General features: G+C 43.4%; 3 protein-coding genes and 1 pseudogene across 4 annotated transcripts; 2 read left to right on the forward strand and 2 right to left on the reverse strand.

Moving 5' to 3' along the window:
* Positions 1-428: 428 nt before the first annotated feature.
* On the forward strand, positions 429-4,711 carry LOC121582558 (regulator of G-protein signaling 7-binding protein B). Of its 2 annotated transcripts, none has more exons than XM_041898436.1 (6): positions 429-1,309; positions 1,916-2,088; positions 3,081-3,211; positions 3,394-3,538; positions 3,724-3,794; positions 3,897-4,711. In XM_041898436.1, the coding sequence occupies exons 1-6, from the start codon at positions 1,160-1,162 to the stop codon at positions 3,986-3,988; spliced, it is 762 nt and encodes a 253-aa protein (XP_041754370.1). In that variant the 5' UTR covers positions 429-1,159; the 3' UTR covers positions 3,989-4,711. The 2 variants fall into 2 exon arrangements, with proteins under 2 accessions (XP_041754370.1, XP_041754371.1); XM_041898437.1 differs by having other exon boundaries at positions 1,961-2,088.
* On the forward strand, positions 4,278-11,829 carry LOC121583487 (annotated as a pseudogene).
* Positions 11,830-11,912: 83 nt separating this feature from the next.
* c7b (complement component 7b) lies at positions 11,913-19,404 on the reverse strand. Its single transcript, XM_041898435.2, has 17 exons — positions 18,768-19,404; positions 18,623-18,684; positions 18,455-18,530; positions 18,206-18,347; positions 17,871-18,018; positions 17,549-17,687; positions 17,330-17,458; positions 16,982-17,225; positions 15,401-15,514; positions 15,019-15,185; positions 14,680-14,908; positions 14,326-14,497; positions 14,092-14,179; positions 13,841-13,973; positions 13,137-13,325; positions 12,904-13,000; positions 11,913-12,782 (listed from the first exon to the last, which is right to left on the reverse strand). The coding sequence occupies exons 1-17, from the start codon at positions 19,026-19,028 to the stop codon at positions 12,479-12,481; spliced, it is 2,694 nt and encodes an 897-aa protein (XP_041754369.1). The 5' UTR covers positions 19,029-19,404; the 3' UTR covers positions 11,913-12,478.
* A 991-nt stretch (positions 19,405-20,395) lies between these two features.
* Positions 20,396-23,807, reverse strand: LOC123492602. The gene is made up of 2 exons (XM_045225239.1): positions 23,624-23,807; positions 20,396-22,703 (listed from the first exon to the last, which is right to left on the reverse strand). Exon 2 carries the CDS (start codon positions 21,882-21,884, stop codon positions 20,979-20,981), a length of 906 nt encoding a protein of 301 aa, XP_045081174.1. The 5' UTR covers positions 21,885-22,703; positions 23,624-23,807; the 3' UTR covers positions 20,396-20,978.
* Positions 23,808-24,260: the final 453 nt, after the last annotated feature.

Genomic DNA, 24,260 nt, shown 5'->3' on the forward strand with positions numbered 1-24,260 from the left:
TGGTGATCTTAGGCTTGTGTGCAGCTGTTCGGCCATGGAAACCCATTTCAGGAAGCTCCCGAACAACAGTTCTTGTGCTGACATTGCTTCCAGAGGCAGGTTGGAACTCGGTTGTGAGTGTTGCAACCAGGACAGATTATTTTTACACGCTATGCGCTTCAGCACTCGGCGGTCCCGTTCTGTTAGCTTGTGTGGGCCTACCACTTCACGGCTGAGCCGTTGTTGCTCCTAGACGTTTCCACTTACAGTTGACCGGGCAGCTCGAGCAGGGCAGAAATTTAACAAACTGACTTGTTGGAAAGGCGGCATCCTATGACAGTGCCACATTGAAAGTCACTGAGCTCTTCAGTAAGGCCATTCTACTACCAATGTTTGTGTATAGAGATTGCATGGCTGTGTGCTCGATTTTATACACCTGTCTGCAACGGGTGTGGCTGAAATAGCCGAATCCACTAATTTGAAGGGGTGTCCACATACTGTTGTATATATAGTGTATTTTAGTATTATTGCAATTTTGTGTGTTGCAGGGACTCATTGTAAAATGTTGTCTTACCAATGTGTCATTCAGTGTATTACCAATGATGGACATCTTATATACATTTTACAGAACAAATAGCCAAATCACAGGTAAGTTATGTGTCAAATGTACCGTTTTCATTGGTTTGCAATTGTGGTGACAATAATAAATGGGTTTGCTTGTAGCCTAAATGTCTGTATTCTTCTGTATCTCACATCGGTCGGGGAGGCACGATGAGATCTGCTTTGAGCAGTCATATTCCTGCTGGTCTTTGAATGTGCTCATGCCAGATACGAATAATATTTGGAGATATTTGCGTTTACTCAATACTTTCCTGCGACAGACCCGCTTGCTTTGGAGTCGTCGACGCCTGAACAGTTAACGGGATGTCGGAGCAGTGACAAATGGTTGTCTCAGGCTCCCCGTGAATTCGCTTCTCAAGTGAAGGCACGACAGAAGACCGTTCAGCCGCAGTTGGCCTTCTGCTGGGGTGAAGGTGACTCGCTTCGCTGCTGAGGAGAGAGATGCAGAGAAGGAGCTGCGAGCCATGCGCTACTAGCACTCGTCCAGTCGTCCTGCAAGCTGAACATACGAATACTATAGATAGGCTGTCCGTGGGGTTTTATCAGTGACTGTGTATGCATGTGTTCTGCACTGAACCGGCGCATTAACCGCCCAAGATCCGCAGCGAACATTTTTCAGCTCGGCAAACCACCGCAGAGGGACCCGGAGCGCCGGGAGAGTACCGAGAGCGCGCGGAAAGCCCAGCGGGCCGTAGGCGACTGTAGGATGGTGAGATATGATCTATCGTGCCGTATTGGTAGAAGCTATGGAGTAATCTCTGTCATGCTAGTATAAGAGCAGACACTGTAACCTACACATATTTTCCCCACAACAAATTAAAATGCGCAACCGTGGATATTATAAATATAATTAACCAGAGACACATTTTTTTTTACCAAGCTACATTTATCTGCCAACTAAGTCGTACATGGGAGTCCAGGAGCCATAAAGAAATTAATTTAAGACTGTCCTTGAATGGTTTCTTAACGCTTTAAGGTGCGATAGACTAAATAATGTACGTTGCACTCACAAGGGCATGTCACAAGGATAGCTACTACAATATTACACCAAAGTGCCACAGTTAGTAGGTATATATATATATATATATATATATATATATATATATATATATATATATATATATATATATATATATATATATATCCTACTAATTGTGGCACTTTGGTGTAATATTGTAGTAGCTATGTATATATATATGTCTTTATAGTGCAATAGTGTTATTATTAAAGTGTAGGCCCATATTGGGCCCTTGAAAACCTATAGAGCTATGCATTGACTTGCTGAAAGGGGTTATTTGTACATGTTGCTTCTCAGACTGTCCAAGAATTCAACACTCTCGTGGCGCTGTACCGAGAACAGGTCATCTCTATTGGGGAGATTTCTGCCGATTGTCCCTCTTTACGGGCGGTGCTGCACCGTACCAGGACCAAAGGATGCGCTATGGCCCAAGCTGCCCATCAGAACCTCACCGTGATATCTGGGTCTGGGTAAGGAATCTACGTCTACGATATACGGATAGGCTACAGTTTAATGAATGTGATCTGTTGACGTCTTCAATCGTCACTGGAGCTGGCCATGGTGCTAGTGTCTGTCAAACCAAGGCGCGCTATTCGACAGGATAATTCAATACAGTAACAGGGTTGGGGTCAATTCCATTTCAATTCAGAAAGTAAACCAAATTCCAATTCCACATTTTCCTAAAACCCATTAAAGAGAATTGGTATTGGAATTTCAGTGTAGGCTGCTTCCTGAATTGACTGGAATTCAAATGAAATTGACCCCAAGCCTGTAGAGTAGCCTACTTGGAATGTATGATACAGTTACTGGACGTGATATGTTGACGTCTTCAATTGCCAATGGAGCTATCCATGGTGCTAGTGTGTCAAACCATGTTGTGCCCTTCGACAGGACTGCTCTATATAGTAACCTGTTTTACCAACGTGCTTTGCTTTATCAAGAAGGTGCTGTACTAGGCTACTTTTAAAATAATCGAAATTCTGTATTTTTAACATTTCCAGGAAATAATTTCTACAGTGTTTCTACAGTGGAAAATAAAAGAAAGTGCACCCCATTACATAAAGAGTGAATAATCTCACACTTTGACTGTGACACCAGCCTATAGCCTACTCATGAATTACCTGCTCTCTGGTTAGCCATTAAAGACCCCTCACACCTTCAGTCCCTTTAGAGCAAGGATGGGCAATTAGCGCCAGCGGCCCTCTTTTTGTAGGCCCATGGATCAACAAAATTTCACTTAGGGCCCCCAAAAGGCTAGGGTCGGCTCTGACTGCATGTGTGGGTATGGATGTGGGTATGCAGACCCTCAAGCTACTGTAGCCCCTCATGATGAGTTCAGAGTTTTTGTGGCCCCCACCCACATCAAAGTTGCCCATCCCTGCTTTAGAGCCAGGGGGATTCATGAAGGGCTAGGGTAGATTTGAAACTGTCCATTCTCCTACTGTGCGTGTATGTGCTGTAGGCCAGAGGATGGGGAGATCCACCCAGAGATCTGCCGGCTCTTCATCCAGCTGCAGTGCTGCTTGGAGATGTTCATCACGGAGATGCTCAAGTCCATGTGTCTACTGGGGGTGCTGCAGCTCCACAGGAAAGGTGAAATACCGATCTCAACCGGCAGAGGGCAGGGTAGTTCAGATTATTTTTTTCAGTGCATCATATCAAGATAGAGAGCAGTGTGTCTACACACAATGAAATAAGTAGCTACAATATGAAACACATGGCATCACAGGTTACCCAGTATTATATGTTGATCATATGCAAATCCCCCTTCCCAGGAAAGTATTCGTACCCGGAGCCCAGGCTGGACTTCAAGATGGATGAGAGCTCTGATGTACCAATCCTGGAGGAGCGCTCCTCCTCACCTGTGGACTACCAACATGAGTCCTGGCTGGTGTGCACCGATATTGAAAACATAGAGAGGTACAGTGTAATGCAATATGCTTACACACTCATGGTCTCTCATGGTCAACAGAAAGCCCAGGCCACATAGTATTGGACATTACAAGTTATAGTAGACGTTTGTGTTTCAGTTTGTGTGTATGCTTCCTCTGTGACCATGTAGAGGTGGTAAATGGATTTACCCATGATTCACCCTGTTTCCTCAGGGACATGCGAGAGATGAGAAACCTACTCAGCAAACTTAGGGAGACCATGCCTTTACCACTAAAAAACCAAGGTAACTAGCATTTGTACTGTAAGAGTGTGTTAAATCATGAAAGATACATGAGATGGAAGGCACTGCACTGTACTCAGGTTCCTCTGTCTGTGTTGTGTCTAGATGACAGCAGTCTGCTGAATCTCACTCAATACCCGCTGGTCAGGCAAAGGAAGAGGCGCTTCTCTGGGTTCTGCTGCCTGGTGTCCGGCTGAGTGCCAGTCGGGTCCTGCAGGCAGCAGCAAGGTCAACACACCAACCCTACCCAACACCTTACATGTTAATACTGCCATTTGGAGAAGGAACTTTACTTTGAACTAAAAGCTGATCAGTCTGTCTTTATTTAGTCATTTGATCATATGTAGAAAAAACTATTCAAATGTAATGTTATGAACATGCATATTTTGCTATTATATTATTCAAGCTGTCTCTCTTTGTAGAAAAGGAGAACCCTTAGGTCTATAGGCGAGCACAAACAGATGTGCAAAACTGATGCCATAAGAGATGCAGTATGTTGGTAGACAGCTTTGACTAATCTCTGCCTTTAGACATCTTCCTCAGAATGTCATTATATTTCTTCACTGTGCGATGCTTCTTTTGCAGTCTTCCATGAAAAGGAAATCTGTCTCCAACTTACGTTTTCCATCACAAGGGCTTTGCAATGCTCCATATAAAAAACATTTCTCATTTAATGTAAATACAGTATATAAATGGTGGTCAAAATTCTGTTTTGGATGAAACTTTCTTTGAATAATTTAACTATAGATGATCTAAAGATTGGATGTCTAAATCGTTTGCATTGATTTATTTTGATGTCTTGGCCGAAAGTGTACAGCATGAATATTGCTAGTAGTATTGTTGAAGATGTGTAGTGTATAGATGTTGTGCTATAGATTGTTCTACGGCTGACAGTATGTATAGGCCATTTTATAATGTGAATAAACTTTTTGTATTTAAATAATCATTTTTGTCTGGTTTATAGAGAGGCTCTGATCTGTTGTTTCTTGTTGGTTTCAGAGCCCACACGTGATATCCACTGAGAGTATACTTCAAATGAAGGAGACAAGTGGACATATTCTCTGTAGTTGTGGGTACTTGCAGACCTATAGACTTCACCATGAAACAACATGAAACCCTTTTATATTTTATCAGTGTGACAGGAACGCAGTGTCCCATCCATCCCCTCTCTTTCCACACTCAAGGGAGTGTCAGGTGTCATAGTTGTAGAGACAACTTACTGCTGGTATGATTATTACTGGAATCTGGAATTTCCATAACCTTCTTCCAGTAAGGGGACAGGATGGAGGGTTTCAAAAGGAGGGATTGGAAGACGGGAACTTGGAACTTTGTGTTGTCATGGCTTAGAGTCTTAAGTCTTTTTTTGTCTTATCTGTTAGGCTGGGTTTGTGGCTGATGCAGGAATTGGGTGTCTTCTTTGACAGAAAGACAAGTGAAATAACCAATTATCTTCACAGACCGATTCTCCTGGGAGGTCATTTGGGAGGGATATAGGAAGTAATGCCCCTAGACATACAGTACAAGTCAAAAGTTTGAACACCTACTCATTCAAGGGAATTTCATTATTTTTACTATTTTCTACATTGTATAATAATAATGAAGACATCAAAACTATTAAATAACACATATGGAATCATGTAGTAACCAAACAAGTTTTAAACAAATCAAAATATATTTTAGATTTTAGATTCTTCATAGTAGCCACCCTTTGCACACTCTTGGCATTCTCTCAACCAGCTTCACCTGGAATGCTTTTCCAACAGTCTTGAAGGAATTCCCACATATGCTGAGCACTTGTTGGCTGCTTTTCCTTCACTCTGCGGTCCAACTCATCCCAAACCATCTCAATTGGGTTGAGGTGGGGTGATTGTGGAGGCCAGGTCATCTGATGCAGCACTCCATCACTCTCCTTCTTGGTCAAATAGCCCTTACACCGCCTGGTGGAGTGTTGGGTCATGGTCCTGTTGAAAAACAAATGATAGTCCCACTAAGAGCAAACCAGATGGGATGGCGTATCACTGCAGAATGCTGTGGTAGCCATGCTGGTTAAGTGTGCTTTGAATTCGAAATAAATCACTGACAGTGTCACCAGCAAAGCACCCCCACACCATCACACCTCCTCCTCCATGCTTCACGGTGGGAACCACACATGTGGAGATCATCCGTTCATCTACTCTACGTCTCACAAAGACACGGCGGTTGGAACCAAACATCTCAAATTTGGGCTCATCAGACCAAAGGACAGATTTCCACCGGTCTAATGTCCATTGCTCGTGTTTCTTGGCCCAAGCAAGTCTCTTCTTATTATTGGTGTCCATTAGTAGTGGTTTCTTTGCAGCAATTCGAACATGAAGGCCTGATTCACACAGTCTCCTCTGAACAGTTGATGTTGAGATGTGTCTGTGACTTGAACTCTGTGAAGCATTTATTTGGGCTGCAATTTCTGAGGCTGGTAACTCTAATGAACTTATCCTCTGCAGCAGAGGTAACTCTGGGTCTTCCTTTCCTGTGGCAGTCCTCATGAGAGCGAGTTTCATCATAGCGCTTGATGGTTTTTGCAACAGCACTTGAAGAAACGTTCAAAGTTCTTGACATTTTCTGGATTGACTGACCTTCATGTCTTAAAGTAATGATGGACTGTCATTTCTCTTTGCTTATTTGAGCTGTTCTTGCCATAATATGGACTTGGTCTTTTACCAAAAAGGCTATCTTCTGTATTCCACCCCTAACTTGTCACAACACAACTAACTGTCTCAAACGCATTAAGAAGGAAAGAAATTCCACAAATTAACTTTTAACAAGGCACATCTGTTAATTGAAATGCATTCCAGGTGACTAACTCATGAAGCTGGTTGAGCGAATGCCAAGAGTGTGCAAAGCTGTCATCAAGGCAAAGGGTGGCTTCTTTGAAGAATCTAAAAAATAAAATATATTTTGATTTGTTTAACACTTTTTTGGTTACAACATTATTCCATGTGTGTTATTTCATAGTTTTGATGTCTTCACTATTATTCTACAAAGTAGAAAATAGTAAAAATAAAGAAAAACCCTTGAGTAGGTTTGTCCAAACGTTTGACTGGTGCTGTATATTTCCCCTTGTTGCAGGTTGCTGTATCAGATCCAAACTAACATGCAATAAACAGAATGACTGTGGGGACAACTCAGATGACAATAACTGTGATGAATTCAACATTTTGTGTCCTGTTGAGAAGAGAGTGGTCCCTGAGCTGACCTCATAGGAAGCAGGTAGGTTAAAGGTCAAAGGTCAGCATAATACATTGTCTGGAGCAGTGGTCAATGTCACAGTAGATGTTTCGCAGTAGTCAGTGGCATAAAAACAGATAAGGACTGCTTCATGTATCAGTCATGGAATATCTTGATATTGCTGCCAACACTCAACGTGTCCTGTGATTTGAAGAAAAGTAAAGTAACTCCAGGGTCAATGCTGCTGGCTTGTGTTACTGTCCTGTTTCAGGTTTGACACTGTGGCAGAGGACATGAGGGGTGCGGTTCTGGATAACATGTTCATGGGGGACACCTGCAACCTGAGGCAGCAGCTACAGGCTCTACTACTGCGACCCAGCCAACGTAGAGAGCTTTGAGATCAAGGTACAGTACTACTACATCTCATCTGAGGATATTTCCCCATGTTTAACTGGTCTGGGATCAGTCTGGGATTAGGTCTAGCTATGGTTCTGCTTCAACAGGTGGATATCCCAGATTACTTTAAACAGCCGACTGGATCTCAGGAACAGTGGCACAAGAGCACAACCTAGTGGTCAAAAGTAGGCACGACACCCACGGGTAGACCAGTTTTCCTTGTTTTGTACCAAATTCATGAATTGTCTATTTGTCTGTGTTTGATTTTCATAGGTTTAACAGAAGAGCATACCAAAGGATGCCTCAGGTCTGAGTCGAGCACAAACATCATAATATACTCGCAAAGTTCAAATGCTATAAGATGCTCCGACAATACGATGACTCAAAAACCTGTTGTTGTTTTTTATTACCGGTACACACAAATCTAACATTGCTCTAGTCATCTTGACTTTTTACTTGTTAGGTTGCATTATGTATCTCTCTCAAAGGTTGTGATGAGAATTGGAATTTCACCATTTACTGTTACCTCGTTGTTGGTAAGGCTCTTTCGTGCAGTCGTCAAAAAAGTATTTCTTCATTGTGCGCGGAGGCAGGACCGGAGAGGCTGCAGGCCTGGGAGAGGAAAGGGGCTGCCCCTGACAGCACCACTTATAAGAACTGGGCCAAATCCCTCATAGACAACCCTGCTGTAGTGGAGTATGAGGTCAGAACTCACTCTATGGAATATAATGAAATATGAAAACAATTAATTCAGTTAATTCATTGTTTGTGTATATATGACTTATGTTTATGATTAGCTGTGATATAGTGTATTCATACAATCTTTTTGAGATACAGCACTGTCCTAAGACAAAAACCATGTCACTTCCTGTGAGAAAGGGGTCACCAGCTGTTGCCCATCGTAGTACACACCAGACAGTGCTGAATGTGGTTTGACTCCTGGTCCAAAGTACACACTAGACAGTGCTGAATTTTGTTTGACTCCTGGTCCAAGTACACACCAGACAGTGCTGAATTTGGTTTGACTCTTGGTCTATTTACACTAGACAGGTTTCAATTTGGTTTCCTCAGATGCAGTAGATGGTTACTGGAGCTGCTGGGGAGCATGGAGTGCCTGTGATGTGTCCATGAAGAGAATCGTACCAGAGAGTGCAACAACTCCGCTCCCCTGAGGGGGGGCAAACCCTGCCAGGGACAGGCCAGAAAGGAGGATGGATGCTTAATCTCCATCCTCCTTTCATCTCTGTCCAGTTTATTATTTAGTACCGGCTCAGACCCCCCTTTGCCTCCAGAACAGCCTGAATTCTTTGGGGCAGTCTACGGAAACATTCCACAGGGATGTTGGTCCATGCTGAAGCGATGGCATCACGATGGCATCACGCAATTGCTGCAGATTGAACGGTGGTACATTCATGCTGCGAACAGCCGTTCTCTCATCCAAAATATGAACTCGCTGCTATCATGTTCCAGGGGATGTTTTTCCACTCCTCAATTGACCAGTGTTGGTGATCGCGTGGTGACTGGAGTCATTTCTTAGTTGATAGGAGTGGAACCCGGTGTGGTCTTCTGCTGCAAGAGCCCGTCCCTGACAAGGATCGACGATTTGTGCGTTTCCCGAGATGCCATTCTGCACTCCACTGTTGTACTGCACCGTTATTTGTCTGTTTGTGGCCCTCCTGTTAGCTTGCAAGATTCTTGCCATTCTCCTTCGACCTTTCTCATCAACAAACTGTTTTCACCCACAGGACTGCCGCTGACTGGATGTTTTGTTTTTTGCACCATTCTCGGTAAGCCCTAGACATTGTCGTGCGTAAAAAGCTCAGGAAGGCGGCTGTTTCTGAGATACTGGATCTGACGCGCCTAGCACCGACAATCATACCACACTCAAAGTTGCTTAGGTCACTCGTTTTGCCCATTCTAACGTTCAGTCGAACTGAATGCCTCGATGCCTGCTTCATATAGCAAGCTACGACCACATGACTTACTGTCTGTAGAAGCGATCCATTTTCGTGAACGGGGTGGTGTACCTAATGAACTGCCCAGTGAGTGTATATGCCTGAGTGCGTTTCTGATTTTGTGTTGGTGTGTTTTTCCTCCGCAGGCAAAATGTATGTGTCAATGATGAGGACTTTGCCACAGAAGGGTGGGCAGAGGGCTTGCCTCCCATTGTGGAGGGCTGCCCAAAACCCAAGAGTCCTGTTAACAGCCACCTGACTAACAGCTAACTGCTAACAAAGCTAACAGAGAAAGAGCTAACTAAAGACCATTAAAAGAGTGCTATTTCCAAAGGCTCTGGGCCAGCTCTCAGTGATGTCACATAGTCTCAGGTGACCTTTCCCTGTCTTTGTACCCTTAGTTACCATCTTCATCATTCTGTCTCTCTGTCTTTGTCTGTCTGTCTCTCTCTCTCTCTCTTTGTTCTTTTCTGTGGCAGAAAGATAAGCATTACTATGAGTTTTGGGGACATGGAGGATTTCCTGTGCTTCACAGGGTTTGAGCTGGAGGGTTACCAGTTCATCAACTGTCGGCCTGATGGGACCTGGACCCCGCCCACAGGGATGTGCATCAGTAAGTCTTTCCTGCTAATTATAATATATGTATAGAATGTGAACGGAAGGCATAACATTCTCTCCATAAAAAACCTCTGGACTTTGGAATACATGTTTTTCCAATTCAATAGCTTATCTATGACATCCGTTTTTGTTGTAATTTGAAACCAATTTTGTTGAGTATTTGTCCTCCATCTTAGGGAAGGTGTGCCCTCCACCTGCCATGCCTGAGGGTATGACTCTGTCCCCTGCAACAGGGTAGTACAAGGTGGGCCACTCTGTGGGACTCGACTGCACTGAGAAAAGCATGACACTATCAGGGCGGGGCTTCTACACCTGTTGTAAGAGTCTAACCTGGGAGCCTCAACTTCCTGATTACCTGCACTGCAAAATAGCTAGAGACTGTCTCAAAGGGGCTTTGAAGAAACATTAGAGGATGTTGGTGGAAAGTTGGTGTCCTTATTAAGTCATCATATAGTGCAGGGTTCTTCAATTCCGGTCCTGGAGGGCGAAACACTTCTGTTTTTTATTTCTACCTGGTAGTTAATTGCACTCACCTGGTGTCCCAGGTCTGAATTAGCCCCTGATTAGAAGGAGAGGATGAAAAACAGAGGTGTTTCGGCCCTCCAGGACCGGAATTGAAGAACCCTGATATAGTGTATCGACAATCAAGTGAAGATCACATGATTGACAATAGGATTCAATTACACAATTACGTAATTGGATGTTTGTCCTGTCTGTGTGTCTGTCCAGATAAGCCGTTTGTTCCTAACACTCAATGTGGGGGAGGAGAGAGGCATGATAGTTCCAAATGTATCTGCGTGGCTTTCATGTATCAATCTTCATGAAGTCATGAATAATTTCATATTAATGGGATGTTAAGTGCCTTTTAATGTTAGCTAATCACATGCATTTGAAGGCCACTGGAATCATTTGGTTCCCAAATCAGTCTGTTTATTCTAGATTTGTCCTCTACTTGGATTGATCTATGGTTTCCATGTCTGTGTGTGCGCTACCTTTGTATGTGTTGTGTGTAATGCAGCGCATACAAAATTAGTTCTGCATCTTCCGTGCTGAAGTTGGCAGTGTTATGATGATGTCCTACTGTGGTTTCCACTCAGGTCATTGCCATGGTGACCAGTTCTTCTCCATGAATGTGGGTCCATGTGACAAGGATGCGGTCAGCCTGGACTGGGCCAAGTTCAGTGCCACCATGTCGGCCAAGAGCTGTCCAGGAGCCCTGCAACTCTAACACCTGTTACAATTCGGAGAGCTGGACCGGTAACTCTGACTGGACACAGATTCTCTCTACGATTCAGATAGCAGTTGACCACTTTCAGCTGAAATAACCTTATCTGCAAATAGTTTTAACTAGTTAAGATGCAATACAATTAATTATTTGTCAAATATTAATTTGTTGATAGGGTTTCAACATAGCAAAAATAATTTCATATCCCCTGTGCTCTTTCCTTTTGTCTTTGTGTACTCAGAGTCCAAACAATGTCTCTGTAAAGTTCCCAAGGACTGTCCTGAGGGAGAACACATGTTCTGTGTGAAGCTGCTGAAGAGCCAGAGCAAGAGGAGTATGAACCTGTGCTCCATGGCTGCCATCAAGTGTAGAAAGATGGTGTTTTAGATTCTCAACGAAGGCCTGTGTGAAGAGTCCACAATCAGTTCATACTGTCCCCATCCTCTTCCCATATTCTATCACTCTCTCCTTGTCCATAATACCATAGAGCACACACTACATTTAACTGTAAAGACTAACGTTCAGAAGGAGCACATTTTGTTCCGTTTCAGTTGAAGCTTGGTTCAACTTCATTTGCTAAAATTGAGTTTGTTAACTTCTTTGCAGGTTATTTTGTACTGGTATTGTGACTATTTGTTGTTGTTGACTATTTGCTTTTGTGACTTAATGCAATCAACTTTATTGTAAACACAATGTAGCATTTAATTGAAATTAACAAAAACGCAACCTTTGCTCTTTATTTTCAACTTGCAACAATCCCAGTAATCTTTTAGATGTATTTTCCAGACGTTGACATAACGTGCATTTCAGGTGCTGAAAGGTTACAAAACATCTTATACAGACATTGAAAAGACATCTTATACGGACGTCAAAAATATAAAAAAATACTTCCGGACATTGAAATCAGGTGCATTTTAGATGCTGAATGAAAGATAAAAATACATATTTTAAGGAAGTTGACAAGCTGTCATTTACAGACATTGAAAATACTTATTTTTCAGTCATTGATTCTATGGCCAAATTTCAGCTGCCGTGGACATTGAAATCAAGGACGGTCCGGACAGCACCAAAAAAATACCCCAAAAAGATGGAGGACCAAAAAAGGACATCCAAAAAACGTTGCCTGAAGTCAAATGCTTAATGGGATAGTTCCCTCCATTACCATTACCATGTAGAGTAGAAATGGATAGCTCTACCTTGATGTACACTTTATTAGAATATAAGGGACTACCTCTCTTCTATGTAAAAAAAAAAAAAAAACATTACAATTATGGGTTAAGAATACTGTTTTAAAGTGCAGAACAGGCCTCGATGCTGACCACATCAAACTGCTCCCCCTGGCACCTCCGAGCCCCCAGCTCACATTCTGACATTGTCACAGCGACAGCATTGTCTGGTAGTTTGACACAGAGCTGGACGGAGGTGTCAAAGCACTCCTCCTGGCAGGAAGTGAGCCCCTGATTCGACCAATCACAATCACTGTCCTTCACCAGCTTGAAGCTCCGCCCCAGACACTGCAGAGCTCCAAGTTGACACATGCCCACTTTACTTGTTCTGCCTGTGTGGAGGGTGGCACATAACTGCAGGGATGGCCTTTAAGATAAAAATAATCAGATTAAAATCTCTTATTTATTTCCAGTGGCTTGTATATACTTAGTTGTATTACCCTGTCAAAAGTCAAGAAATGTGAAAAGACTACAGTTGAAATACTCACTGGCATTGGTATGGAAGCTTACACACACACTGACTCTTTCCTGGTGATTCCCATAGTTTGCAGTTCAAGCCAAGTGGAGGGGTGGGACCATTTGGCACTGGCACACATAGAATAAAGACATCAAAATTAATATTTAATTGAAAGGGATGCATCCTCATTTCATTTCAGAGTACAGATGCTAAGAATTCAGTATATTGATTCCCATGTAGCAGTTGAATCTCTGGTTCTCTTACCTTCTCTGCACCTTATGCTGTCTGGGGATGGAGACCACTGCAGACTGGAGCTGCAGATGATCTCTGCCATGCCCTCTCTCATCATCCCCACAGGACAGGACAGGGACACCCTGTCCCCGATCTGATAGATCACTTTCAAGGGCGTGCCTGTGACATCATTCTCAAGGGACGGAACATCACATCTTGCACCTAGAATAGAGTTTGAGCAAAGACAGTACAGTATAAAGATAGGCTAAAACTGCTTCTCCAATAGAAATCCCCGATCACACTTGCAGGCGATGTCATGGCGAAGTTGCCTAACTAAGCTCATGCGTAGAAACATGTAATTGGTTCTAACGGTCGTCTCGTGCCGAAATGTGCATGTGCAGGCCATCAAATCAAAGGCACTCCTTCTATATAAAGTTGTTTTTGACTAAAATGAAAATGTGTCAGTTGGTCACTTTCACGAGGTCAGAGTAATAACATGTTCAACTACTTAAGACATTGTCTTGACTCTAGGTTGTGCCTTTAGATTTTGAGAAAATTAACATCTAAAAGAAGAATTGTTCACTTCTCTCATTGACTTCTCAAACCCCAAACCGGTCTGCTTCGCAAGCATTCCCGGAAGTCTTGCGATGTTGCGTCTCTGGGTTTAGAAACTCTGTGGTTTGAGTGAGTTAGATCCAACCTCAGTGTTTTAAAAAGGTAACCCATTGAATACCTACTCTTGCACTCCATTGGTCCTCTGGTCCAGCTGTTGTTGTCAGTGCACTCTGCCACAGTGTCTCCAGTGATGTAGTTGCCCTCTATACAGGAGTACTCAATCTTACTGCCCACAAGGTATACATCTCTGGGGCTCTAGATACAAATACATATGGATGATTTTTCACAACATACAGCAGACAAATTCACACACACTTCAATTAAGGTTATTGAATTCTGCAACAGATAACAGGAATGTAAAGGTGACCATTACCAGGACAAAGCCATTCCTCAGGGCTGGTGGGGCTCCACATGTCTTGGGTGGACTTCTAGAGAGACGAAAACACTGAGGCTCCATCATCCTGCAGACAAACACACAGTCAACCCCCATTATCTGAAGCAGATGTGGCAACTGGTCAAGTCTACTGAGGTTATTGTAACTGTAGCTACTGTGCTAAGGTGTGCTTGTTGTACACAGCGTATTTGGTGACAGGTCAAGTTTCCTCACTGTAAATGTTGTAGGTCTGGCTCTTCACAGGAAGTGTGTTCTGTGGGCAGCCCCACACAATGGAGGCCCCCTCGTCTGGGGGCGGGGTTAGTGCAGGTCCTAGACCTTGACCTTTGACTTTGAGAACAAGATCCCCATGACGACCAGCAGCTCCAGCCCCCATGAATCACCCCTTATAAAAGACAGAGCCAAAATATCACATTTATAACTCAATCATTATGGATAAATGGACAACAACATCATACATTGATCTGAAATCCTGCTGGCTCAGTGTCAGAGGCAAGAGGCCTGTAGGAACAATACAGTGTCAGTGGACAAGTCAGTACAGGAAGTGAGCAATTTAGGTTGTTTTACCTGGCTGCTCCCCTATAACAGTGCCACTTTCACAGGCAGGGCCCGAGGTACCAGGCCTGCAGACACATTTACACTCTGTGCCAGTCAGCAGGGGCTGCCCGTTGTTTTGGCAGGGCTGGCAGTGGCAGGGATGCTCCTCTGCCATGTACTCCTCTGTAGATCTCTTCAGATGGAGCTTCTTCAGCCCGGCACACTGCACCTCCTTCACCAGCTCATACAGAGGCCGCAGCTACAACATGGATGGACATGATACAGTATAACATGATGGCATCCCAAAAAAAGATGATATATATTGAATAAAAAGTTTATAGTTATATGAGATGTATGTGATTATGCTACCTTCATATTGATGACCTGAGGGAAGTCCTTGACAGAGCGGGCCCACTGGTCATACATCTGTCCATTGGCCTCAGGGTTCTCCAGGTCCAGGACACTTAGGCCAGCTATGAAGGACGTGTCTCCACCGATGACGTTGGTCTTAATAGGCAGCTTGTGGTTGTTATACTCTGCAGACAGGATCGTGGTTGAAGAGGTGATTACAATTCAATGTGTCTGTTATTGTCAATTCAGACCTATTCAATTCAGTAGCTTTCTATTCTTAACAATTCAGACTTGTTGATATTTTCTACTACTGTGTTGTTTTTTATTCATTGTAGCACTCGTGGTGCATACTGCGTATGTAAGGTGTACTAAGGGTGACATAAAAACTTGTAGGACCTACCTTTGGAGGTCTTGAGAGAGTTCACCAGTTTCTCACATGTGGTTTTGACCTTTTTCCTGAACAAGCGGCGCTTCTTCTTGGTAACACACCGTTGGTACTCCATATCCGTTGTGCCTTCAATCAGACAAAGAAGAAATCAGAACTCAGAAAAAGGAGAATGGTTGAAAAGGATTTGTAATCCCTCAAAGCTCATCACTAAGCTAAGGATCCTGGGACTAAACACCTCCTGGGACTAAACACCTCCTGGGACTAAACACCTCCTGGGACTAAACACCTCCCTCTGCAACTGGATCCTGGACTTCCTGACGGGCCGCCCCCAGGTGGTAAGGGTAGGTAACAACACATCTGCCACACTGATCCTCAACACGGGGGCCCCTCAGGGGTGCGTGCTCAGTCCCCTCCTGTACTCCCTGTTCACCCATGACTGCATGGCCAGGCACGACTCCAACACCATCATTAAGTTTGCCGACGACACAACAGTGGTAGGCCTGATCACCGACAACGATGAGACAGCCTATAGGGAGGAGGTCAGAGACCTGGCCGTGGGGTGCCAGGACAACAACCTCGCCCTCAACGTGACCAAGACAAAGGAGATGATTGTGGACTACAGGGAAAAAAAAGAGGACTGAGCACGCCCCCATTCTCATCGACGGGGCTGTAGTGGAACAGGTTGAGAGCTTCAAGTTCCTTGGTGTCCACATCACCAACAAACTATCATGGTCCAAACACACCAAGACAGTCGTGAAGAGGGCACGACAAAGCCTATTCCCCCTCAGGAGACTGAAAAGATTTGGCATGGGTCCTCAGATCCTCAAAAAATTCTACAGCTGCACCATCGAGAGCATCCTGACTGGTTGCATCACCGCCTGGTATGGCAACTGCCTGGCCTCTGACCGCAAGGCATTACAGAGGGTAGTGCTTACGGCCCAGTACATCACTGGGGCCAAGCTTCCTGCCATCCAGGACCTCTATACCAGGCGGTGTCAGAGGAAGGCCCTCAAAATTGTCAAAGACTCCAGCCACCCTAGTCATAGACTGTTCTCTCTGCTACCGCACGGCAAGCGGTACCGGAGTGCCAAGTCTAGGTCCAAAATACTTCTCAACAGCTTCTACCCCCAAGCCATAAGACTCCTGAACAGCTAATCATGGCTACCCGGACTATTTGCACTGCCCCCCCACCCCATCCTTTTACGCTGCTGCTACTCTGTTAATTATTTATGCATAGTCACTTTAACTCTACCCACATGTACATATTACTTCAACTACCTCAACTAGCCGGTGCCCCCGCACATTGACTCTGCACCGGTACCCCCCTGTATATATAGCCTCTCTACTGTTATTTTATTTTACTTCTGCTCTGTTTTTTCTCAACACTTTTTTTGTTGTAGTTTTATTTTTACTTTTTTGTAAAAAATAAATGCACTGTTGGTTAAGGGCTGTAAGTAAGCATTTCACTGTAATGTCTGCACCTGTTGTATTCGGCGCATGTGGCCAATAAAATTTGATTTGATTTGATTTAATGTATTCAAAGCAACTAATACCATATTTAACTCTATCTGGTGAGAAAGTGGTCCTACTCACTGGTCTCTTTGAGGGCCTCGTTGTCAAACTCCAGCAGGGCCTGGTACTGGCCCCCCAGAGCCCCCTCTGACAAGTAGTGGGTGCCGTAGGTCTGCAGGATGGAGCGGTAGGCTGGGTAACTGTACGTGGTGGGGAGGGAGGACAGGGCCTTCCAGAAGCCCTCAGCCAGAGTGATATACTGGGGCACGGTGTTCTGGAACTGGGCTAGCTCCACCTGATTCTTTATGATCAGTAGCCTGTGAGACTGGCAGAAGAGAGGGACACACGCAGATAAGACCTAACCATCACACTGTACATACTCACGCAGGGCTATATTGTCATCAACCAGCTATAGTCTCAGTGAGTCACCTTGTCTTTGTTGAGCTCTGTGTGAAAAGTGCGGCGATCGTGTCCCCATAAGGCGTTGTCCTGGATGTGCTTCATGTAGGACCAGGAGCTCTCATAGGCCTCATCGGTGAAGTCATTCTCAACCTCCACCTAGGAAGATCCCACAGATTGTAGTTGTATTACTTCAGCAGTAAGTTACTGCCTGTTACTAAACCAGACATGTAGTATAGTATGGCTCACCTGGAAGGTGTACCTGAGGATACTCTGAGGCAGTCTGTAGAAGGTCTTGTGGTCTCCACTGAAAACCTTCCTGCACTGCCCTCCGAAGCTTAGTGTGTTAATGACACCAGACCTGAACTTCCCTGTCAGCACATCATACCTACAGGGGACAATTCAAACCTTAACTCAGATACCCATCTACACATCTACAAGCCTAGATTATAACATCAACATGTTGGGAAATACAGTATAGCCAATGCATAGTGACCATTACATCAAATTTGCAAGATGTGTTGTACTACACATGTCATATGATGTTAGTGGTAGAGGGGGGTGTGCCTACCCTTTGCCAGTGTGGGCAGAGTTGGGAGGAGTCTTGTCCAGGTCACACACATAGTGGCTGTTGTCAGCATCACAGTGTCTCTCGTCTGTCCCGCCCTCCTCACAGTCCTGGTCTCCATTACATACCAGAGAGCGGCTCACACACTGTCCTAAGATACACATACATATGTAGTTGTTGTTGTTGTTGTTTATTAATCATATACATACATATCCGTCACCTGTATGAGATGAAAATACACACACACACACAAAACAATACACTAAATCAGTACTATAGTGCACAAATAGACATAAATTGTTTATTTTTACTGGTTTAATGTGGATTTTAAAAAGTACCTGCGGAACAGCGGAACCTTTCTCCACAGCCTGTGCTCAGGGGACATCCTTTCTTGGGGACACACTCTTGACTCTGAGAAGCCTCCCCAGAGCATGGACTGCCCCGATACTGGGCAAACACCTCAACTGTCCGTGTGCGGACCTGTAAATATTCAGAAAACATCATATTAATACATCCGAGTAAGAAAAATACCTTCCTTTCTTGAAGTCAATGCAATTAAGTGTGTGCGTGTGATTGACTGTGTGTACCTGTGTTTTTGTGCAGCCATCGCATTCAGACCATTCCCCATAAAGTCCCCATCTGCAGTTCTCAGGGCGCTCACAGCTAAGTGGATGGATGGAGACATTAATGTTCAGCTTTTACGTAGCTCTCTAAATGTCAACCATGAATTAGACACTCTGGTTCTCAGTACATACCGCATACGAGGGAGACAGGAGAGTAACAGAGTCAGACAGGACAGAGTTACATCCAAGTTCAACTAGGAGAAATAATGACATTCACACAGTCAGATAGTTATAGTAATCATCATTAATATTGAGAGGATAGGTGAGAGCTCCTTACCTTCATGATGCACACCAACGAGACAGACAGGTCTTTACCTCTGGTCCAGCACAGTGAGCCCAGCTCATTTAGCCAGTGAAGAGAGAGCTTACCCAACAGCACCCAGAGTACAGGAAATTCCACACTGGAGAAACACTCATGTTCTCTCCCCCAGCCAGACAACAATAAGGATGCATTCCCCCTCCCTTGCATGATGCGTAATGAATGGGGGCCTTGTAGCCCTGTGCCAGCAACAAACCTAATCAGTATATTTCTATCCATTTTGCGATAGGCTTTTATTCATTTCTAGTAAAAGTGTTGGTGGTGTCAATGTTTTTGTGATGGTATTGGGTAATACTGCATGTGCAATCATGAAGTAAGTGTTTTTGTTCAAGCAGAACCAGGACTTTGTTTCTGAGTTGGGAGGGAGTTGCGTAATCATGGTTTTTCCTGGATGAGTCTCTGCTCTGCACCATTGGAACAAAGGTCACAAGCCTGTATTTACCCAAGTTAGTAGAGCCATATTGTATGAGTTTGTCTACTCCAGTTGCTCCCAAGTAAATGTGTATGTAATGTATGACTGACTGTATGTATGATATCATGCAGACACAATATAGCAGCAGACAGAGTTATCATCCCATCCTGAACAAAATAAATAGTTTGTTTTTAGCTTTTGAGTTTCATAATTTACTGAAAAACTCAAGTACACATTTTTATTAGAGGTAGTTAGATGTGTCATTTAAAAATAAAAACAATCAGACATTAATAACATCAAATATATAGCTTTTGAATTACCAGTCCTTGGAGTGCAGTGTATTCGTCGACAGGCTGAATCTGTTGTAAGCCATGGGCACGTTGTAGCCCACTGACTCCGTTATCCTCTCTGCTGTCAACTGTCAATACCTTCACCAAGCCTGCAGGCCCTCTTAAACATACAGTATTTACCTTTCACTAATGTATTCCTCTCTCCCATAGTGATGTGGTGTTTACAGTACATGTCCTCATACATGTGTAGCACTATGGCCATGTGGAATGTTAAAAGAAAGTTTTACAATCACTGGGTTCAGATCTACTGCATTGAGCTTAGATTTGGGGACACCTATTAAGATAAAACACAAACAATGTGTGGAGGGAGAAAGGTTTTACTATAGTGTTTAGTATAGGGTACACTACTACCATATAGTGTATTAGGTTAGGTACACTAGTATAGGGTAGAAAGTCATGTGTATAAAGTACCATAGGTACTTGTGTACCGTAGCAGAATGTTCCATGGTCACCACCACATTGGTTCCTACACTGGCCACTAGGTCCATATCCCCTCCCATTCCCTTCACCATCTTTCCCTTTGGAAGGCAATGAAGAGAGAGAACACATGTTTAAATATTCATTATACACATATGTAGTCCTACGGTCGGCCAGCAGGGTGAAAGAGACACATGATCATACCGGGATCATCCAGTTGGCCAGGTCCCCATACTCAGGGTTGGGTAGGTTACTTAAAAAAAATGTAAACAGTTACTAGTTAACTGTCTAAAATTGTAATCATTAACATAACTTTTGGATTGCCTAAACTCAGTAACGTAATCTGATTACTTTCAGTTACTTTTGGATTACTTCACCTGTAAAACACATAAGAAGAAAAAAAAGAATTTTACCAATTTAACAACATTTATTGCTGGATGTTTGAGCCACTAAGCAGAGCCACATTAGAACACATCACAAAACATTGTGACAAAAATGTATTTAATCCCTGTATACCTGCCTCTAACATGCGTCCTTCATCCTGATCTTGTCCATTTACACCCATAAGATCTGATCAAAGTCAAACCACAAAGCGTCTTTTAATCATGTACACCTGTCTAAAAATGTGGACACAAACACAATGTGCAGGACAAAGGATACATGTTAAAACCAGGTATAAGTAAGGGCTTAAGTAACACAGCAACATGGATGGTGATAAACACTTATCCCACGGGACACCAGTACAAAAAAGTATGAAAATGCATGCACTCACTACTGTAAGTCGTTCTGGATAAGAGCATCTGCTAAATGGCTTAAATGAGAAATAGAAATATGAAGAAAACATTATTTATTTTTTTACAACATGCACAGTGTAATCACACATGTAGTCCACCAAGTAGTTTTTTTAAGTTTAAGCAAAAAAAGTGCTGCTAGGTGCAATAAACCCACATATCAGACATGCCATTGTAGTAGGCCTATTCTGAAGCTAGCCTACTCAGATGATTGAAGGCAGAAATTGCTGTTGTATCGCAGCAAGAGGACATGCTCTAGATGAGCATCAGACATCCTGTTTCGCTGAGGGGTAAACAGGTTTCCACCATAGCTGAAAAGGCGCTCAACTGGGGCACTGGAGGGCAGTGTAGTGTTGTACTTCAGAAACAAGTTCTGGACTCTGGGGAACGATTTCAAGGAGTCCAAAGACTTGTCTTTGTCTTCAAGATACACCTCATCCTCTGCAGTGCCACTGGCCCCTGTTGTTGCACCTCCAAACACAAAAAAAAGATGGTCTTCTGACTCATCAGAATCGTTCTGTGCTTCCTCATCAACCTCTTCAGAGTGTGTGTTCTCCATAGAAGCTGCTTCTTGAACGAATGTGCTCCGTATCGCCTCTGTCTTTCCAGGGTTGAACCAACACAGTCTAAACTTTGGCATGGTAACAGTTGCCATTTTTGCTTCATGGGTGCTTAGCATAGGTCCAAACCGGCGTTCTATAGCCTCAATGACCGCAGTGATGATGTGTGCAGAGAATGTCGCAAGAGGCATTTTCTCGGAGAGCTTAGACTTCAAGCTTAGGATTGTTGGGATAAGAAAGCCAAGAAAACACTTCTTCTCTCCCTGAAGAAGATCAATAGAGAATGCGAGTGGCTGTAGGGCAGTACTGTACTCCTTGAGAAAAGCAATCTCACAAGGATGTCGTTTGCTGCTCACACCCAGGTCTTCACAGATTTTCCCCAGCTGGTCATCTGTGGGGGCTATGAGTTTGGAGATGGCACAGTACTCGGAGCTCCATCTTGTCACACATGGCACAGTTACTTTCATGCTTGCAATGTCCTCTATTGCCTCTGAAGCTAATGTGGACCTGTGTGCTTTGTTCCAAATGCTGGAACATTTTGACATTGGACTTCTGTACAATTTTCGTGATGGACCTTGGGATGCAGCTTTGTCCACCTCATTGGTGGCGATGAGGTTGAGGGTGTGTGCCACACAATGTTGATGTGGAGGGAGAAAAAAGTTCAGTTCTTGCTCAACCTCCTCAAAAATCTGCCCCACATCATTAAACCTCACTCCATCATCCGTCTCATCTTGCTCCTCTTCATTTGAACTACCGGAATGCCTTTACAAAAGTTGTTTCCATTGTCTGTCACTGTGGCCCTCACTTTGTGCGGAATTTTTAAGTCGGCATGTATTTCACTTAACTTGGCAGCAATCGTAGGTATGACATCCTCTCAGTCTTGCACAAGCCAAAGCAGCTGACTTCCTCTCCAAGGTGTCTTCCTCGATCCAGTGGCATGTCATGCCGAAGAAGCTTCTGTTATGGGCAGACCAGATGTCTGCTGTGGTGCAGACTGACTTTACGCTCTGGAGTTTGGTGGAGAGAGCTTCTTTCATGGACTCCAATTCCCTTTCAATTTGTTGCATCAAAGTCTTTCTACACATTATCTTTCTCCCACCATTGATTTCCTTTACTAGCTTGCGGAATGAAGGCACCTCTACTAGTGAAAAGGGTTGCACATCCTCTATGATGAAGTCAAATACCAGGTGATTAACCCGATTTTGTGAGGTGTGTTGTCCTCCTGGTTGTAGTTTTGCTTGTTTCAATTGTGTACAAGGTGTGTCTTTTTGGCCATCTGTAGATGGCTGTGCATCTCTGCACTCCTCCATGTCATCTGGCTGCCTTTTCCTGCTCAGGGTCTTCCATTGATTGTTATGCATCCTCTGAATAAACAAAATGTAATTACTTAACTATGACACTACACTATAAGTAAAATAACAGTGACGTGAGCACCTTGTTATTGTTTCAATTAAGGATTGTAGCTTTACCCAACTTTTGTCCACCCTTTTGAAACATATGTTTCACTTTCTATAGCCTGCCCCTGTCTGATAAACACAGGGCTGGAGTTGGAACATGTAACCACTCACACATGGATAAAGCTGTGGATGCAAGGATGTCTATGGTGGTTTATATTGTTTGTCTCGAAATATTCAAATATTTATTTTTAAACAATGGACTAATACAGTATTATACTTTGAGTTATGATTGAATAATACAGGCATTTATTTGGGTTGAAAAAAACAATTGAACAGCAGGAAAGCTGCAGTGTGGCTTTATTGATTTGGGTAGCATGTTACTCTGAAACCATAGCTAGCTAGCTAACTAAGTTATCAACAACTCTGACAGTGAGCATCTTGTTATGTTGGGTTACAGAGTGCAACTAGCTTTCAAAACGTTTTTTTAAGCTTTTGATTTAGCTAGCTAGCTAGCTAGGCTATGTAGCCCAGTGAATCTTACCCAACTATCTACAACTGATTTATCTTAGTTAAAATAGATTTAATTTACGAAATTGTTAACAAGTTAGCACAATAGCATACTTGCTATGATATCTTGCTAACTACAGTAGTTATCAACCGACAGAGCAACCTTAAGTGAGCAGCATACCACATAGTGTAGGAGAGTTGGCAAGCAAACTAAAAACAGGCTAGCTAGCTAGAAATCTGACTAACTAGCTAGCTACTACTCCCTGAAATCTCCGACCTATGCTGGAACATAGGTAACATCGTGAAGACAACCTGTCTGTTTCTAGAGACTAGCTAGCTAAGCAAGCTAACGCGCCACACCTGCCAATCGTCATCCTTACCTCCAAGTGTTTCTTCAGGTTCGAAGTCGAGTCTCTGGATGTCATCAGCAGCTTTACTGTTACATTACTGCCGTTTTCTTCTTTGAACACAAATTGTTATTTGAAACGCCATCTAGAAAATGCACTGCGTTGGCGCGCCATACCTTTTTATATTGTTACAGTGTATGTTGCTCAGGCGGGAAGATCAAAGTAGCACTTTTTCGGTTAATGACGGATGTTAATATGAAAGGTAATTAAGAAGACAGGCAATTGTTTCATGGACATTTTTTTTCTGCAAACATCCCTTCTAAATTTGAAAGTAATCCTAGAAGTAATTATCTACTTTTTCAAAAGTATTGGTAATCTGATTACAATATTTTTGGTGGTAATGTAACGGATTACAGTTACAGTTTTTTTGTAATCCGTTACTCCCCAACCCTGCCCATACTTAGACACCTGCATGGCCCCCAACATGGTCAGGTCAATGTGGCTGCTGGAGGGAGGGTGAGCAGATATTAAGACCCCATGAAGTATGAAAATAAAAAGAATTAAACAATATTTGATGAAAAAATATTTTTCGCCTTACTGCTATTAGCCCATACAAATGCATCGAATAACAGATTCACTACATGGAACAACAGATAGTCCCAAAATACAA

Source organism: Coregonus clupeaformis, chromosome 15 (genome assembly GCF_020615455.1).
Source record: "Coregonus clupeaformis isolate EN_2021a chromosome 15, ASM2061545v1, whole genome shotgun sequence".
Taxonomy (NCBI): domain Eukaryota; kingdom Metazoa; phylum Chordata; class Actinopteri; order Salmoniformes; family Salmonidae; genus Coregonus; species Coregonus clupeaformis.

What these genes read in the sequence shown, in the direction of transcription:
- LOC121582558 (XM_041898436.1), top strand. Translation starts at nt 1,160, where the DNA reads ATGTGTTCTGCACTGAACCGGCGCATTAACCGCCCAAGATCCGCAGCG. An exon ending in ACCGTGATATCTGGGTCTGG is followed by an intron (nt 2,089 to 3,080) that starts GTAAGGAATCTA and finishes TATGTGCTGTAG; the next exon opens with GCCAGAGGATGGGGAGATCC. An exon ending in TTTACCACTAAAAAACCAAG is followed by an intron (nt 3,795 to 3,896) that starts GTAACTAGCATT and finishes TGTTGTGTCTAG; the next exon opens with ATGACAGCAGTCTGCTGAAT.
- c7b (XM_041898435.2), bottom strand. Translation starts at nt 19,028, where the DNA reads ATGGATAGAAATATACTGATTAGGTTTGTTGCTGGCACAGGGCTACAA. An exon ending in CTCTCTCAAGACCTCCAAAG is followed by an intron (nt 15,186 to 15,400) that starts GTAGGTCCTACA and finishes TCCTGTCTGCAG; the next exon opens with AGTATAACAACCACAAGCTG. An exon ending in CAGCATAAGGTGCAGAGAAG is followed by an intron (nt 13,001 to 13,136) that starts GTAAGAGAACCA and finishes TATGTGTGCCAG; the next exon opens with TGCCAAATGGTCCCACCCCT.
- LOC123492602 (XM_045225239.1), bottom strand. Translation starts at nt 21,884, where the DNA reads ATGTCAAAATGTTCCAGCATTTGGAACAAAGCACACAGGTCCACATTA.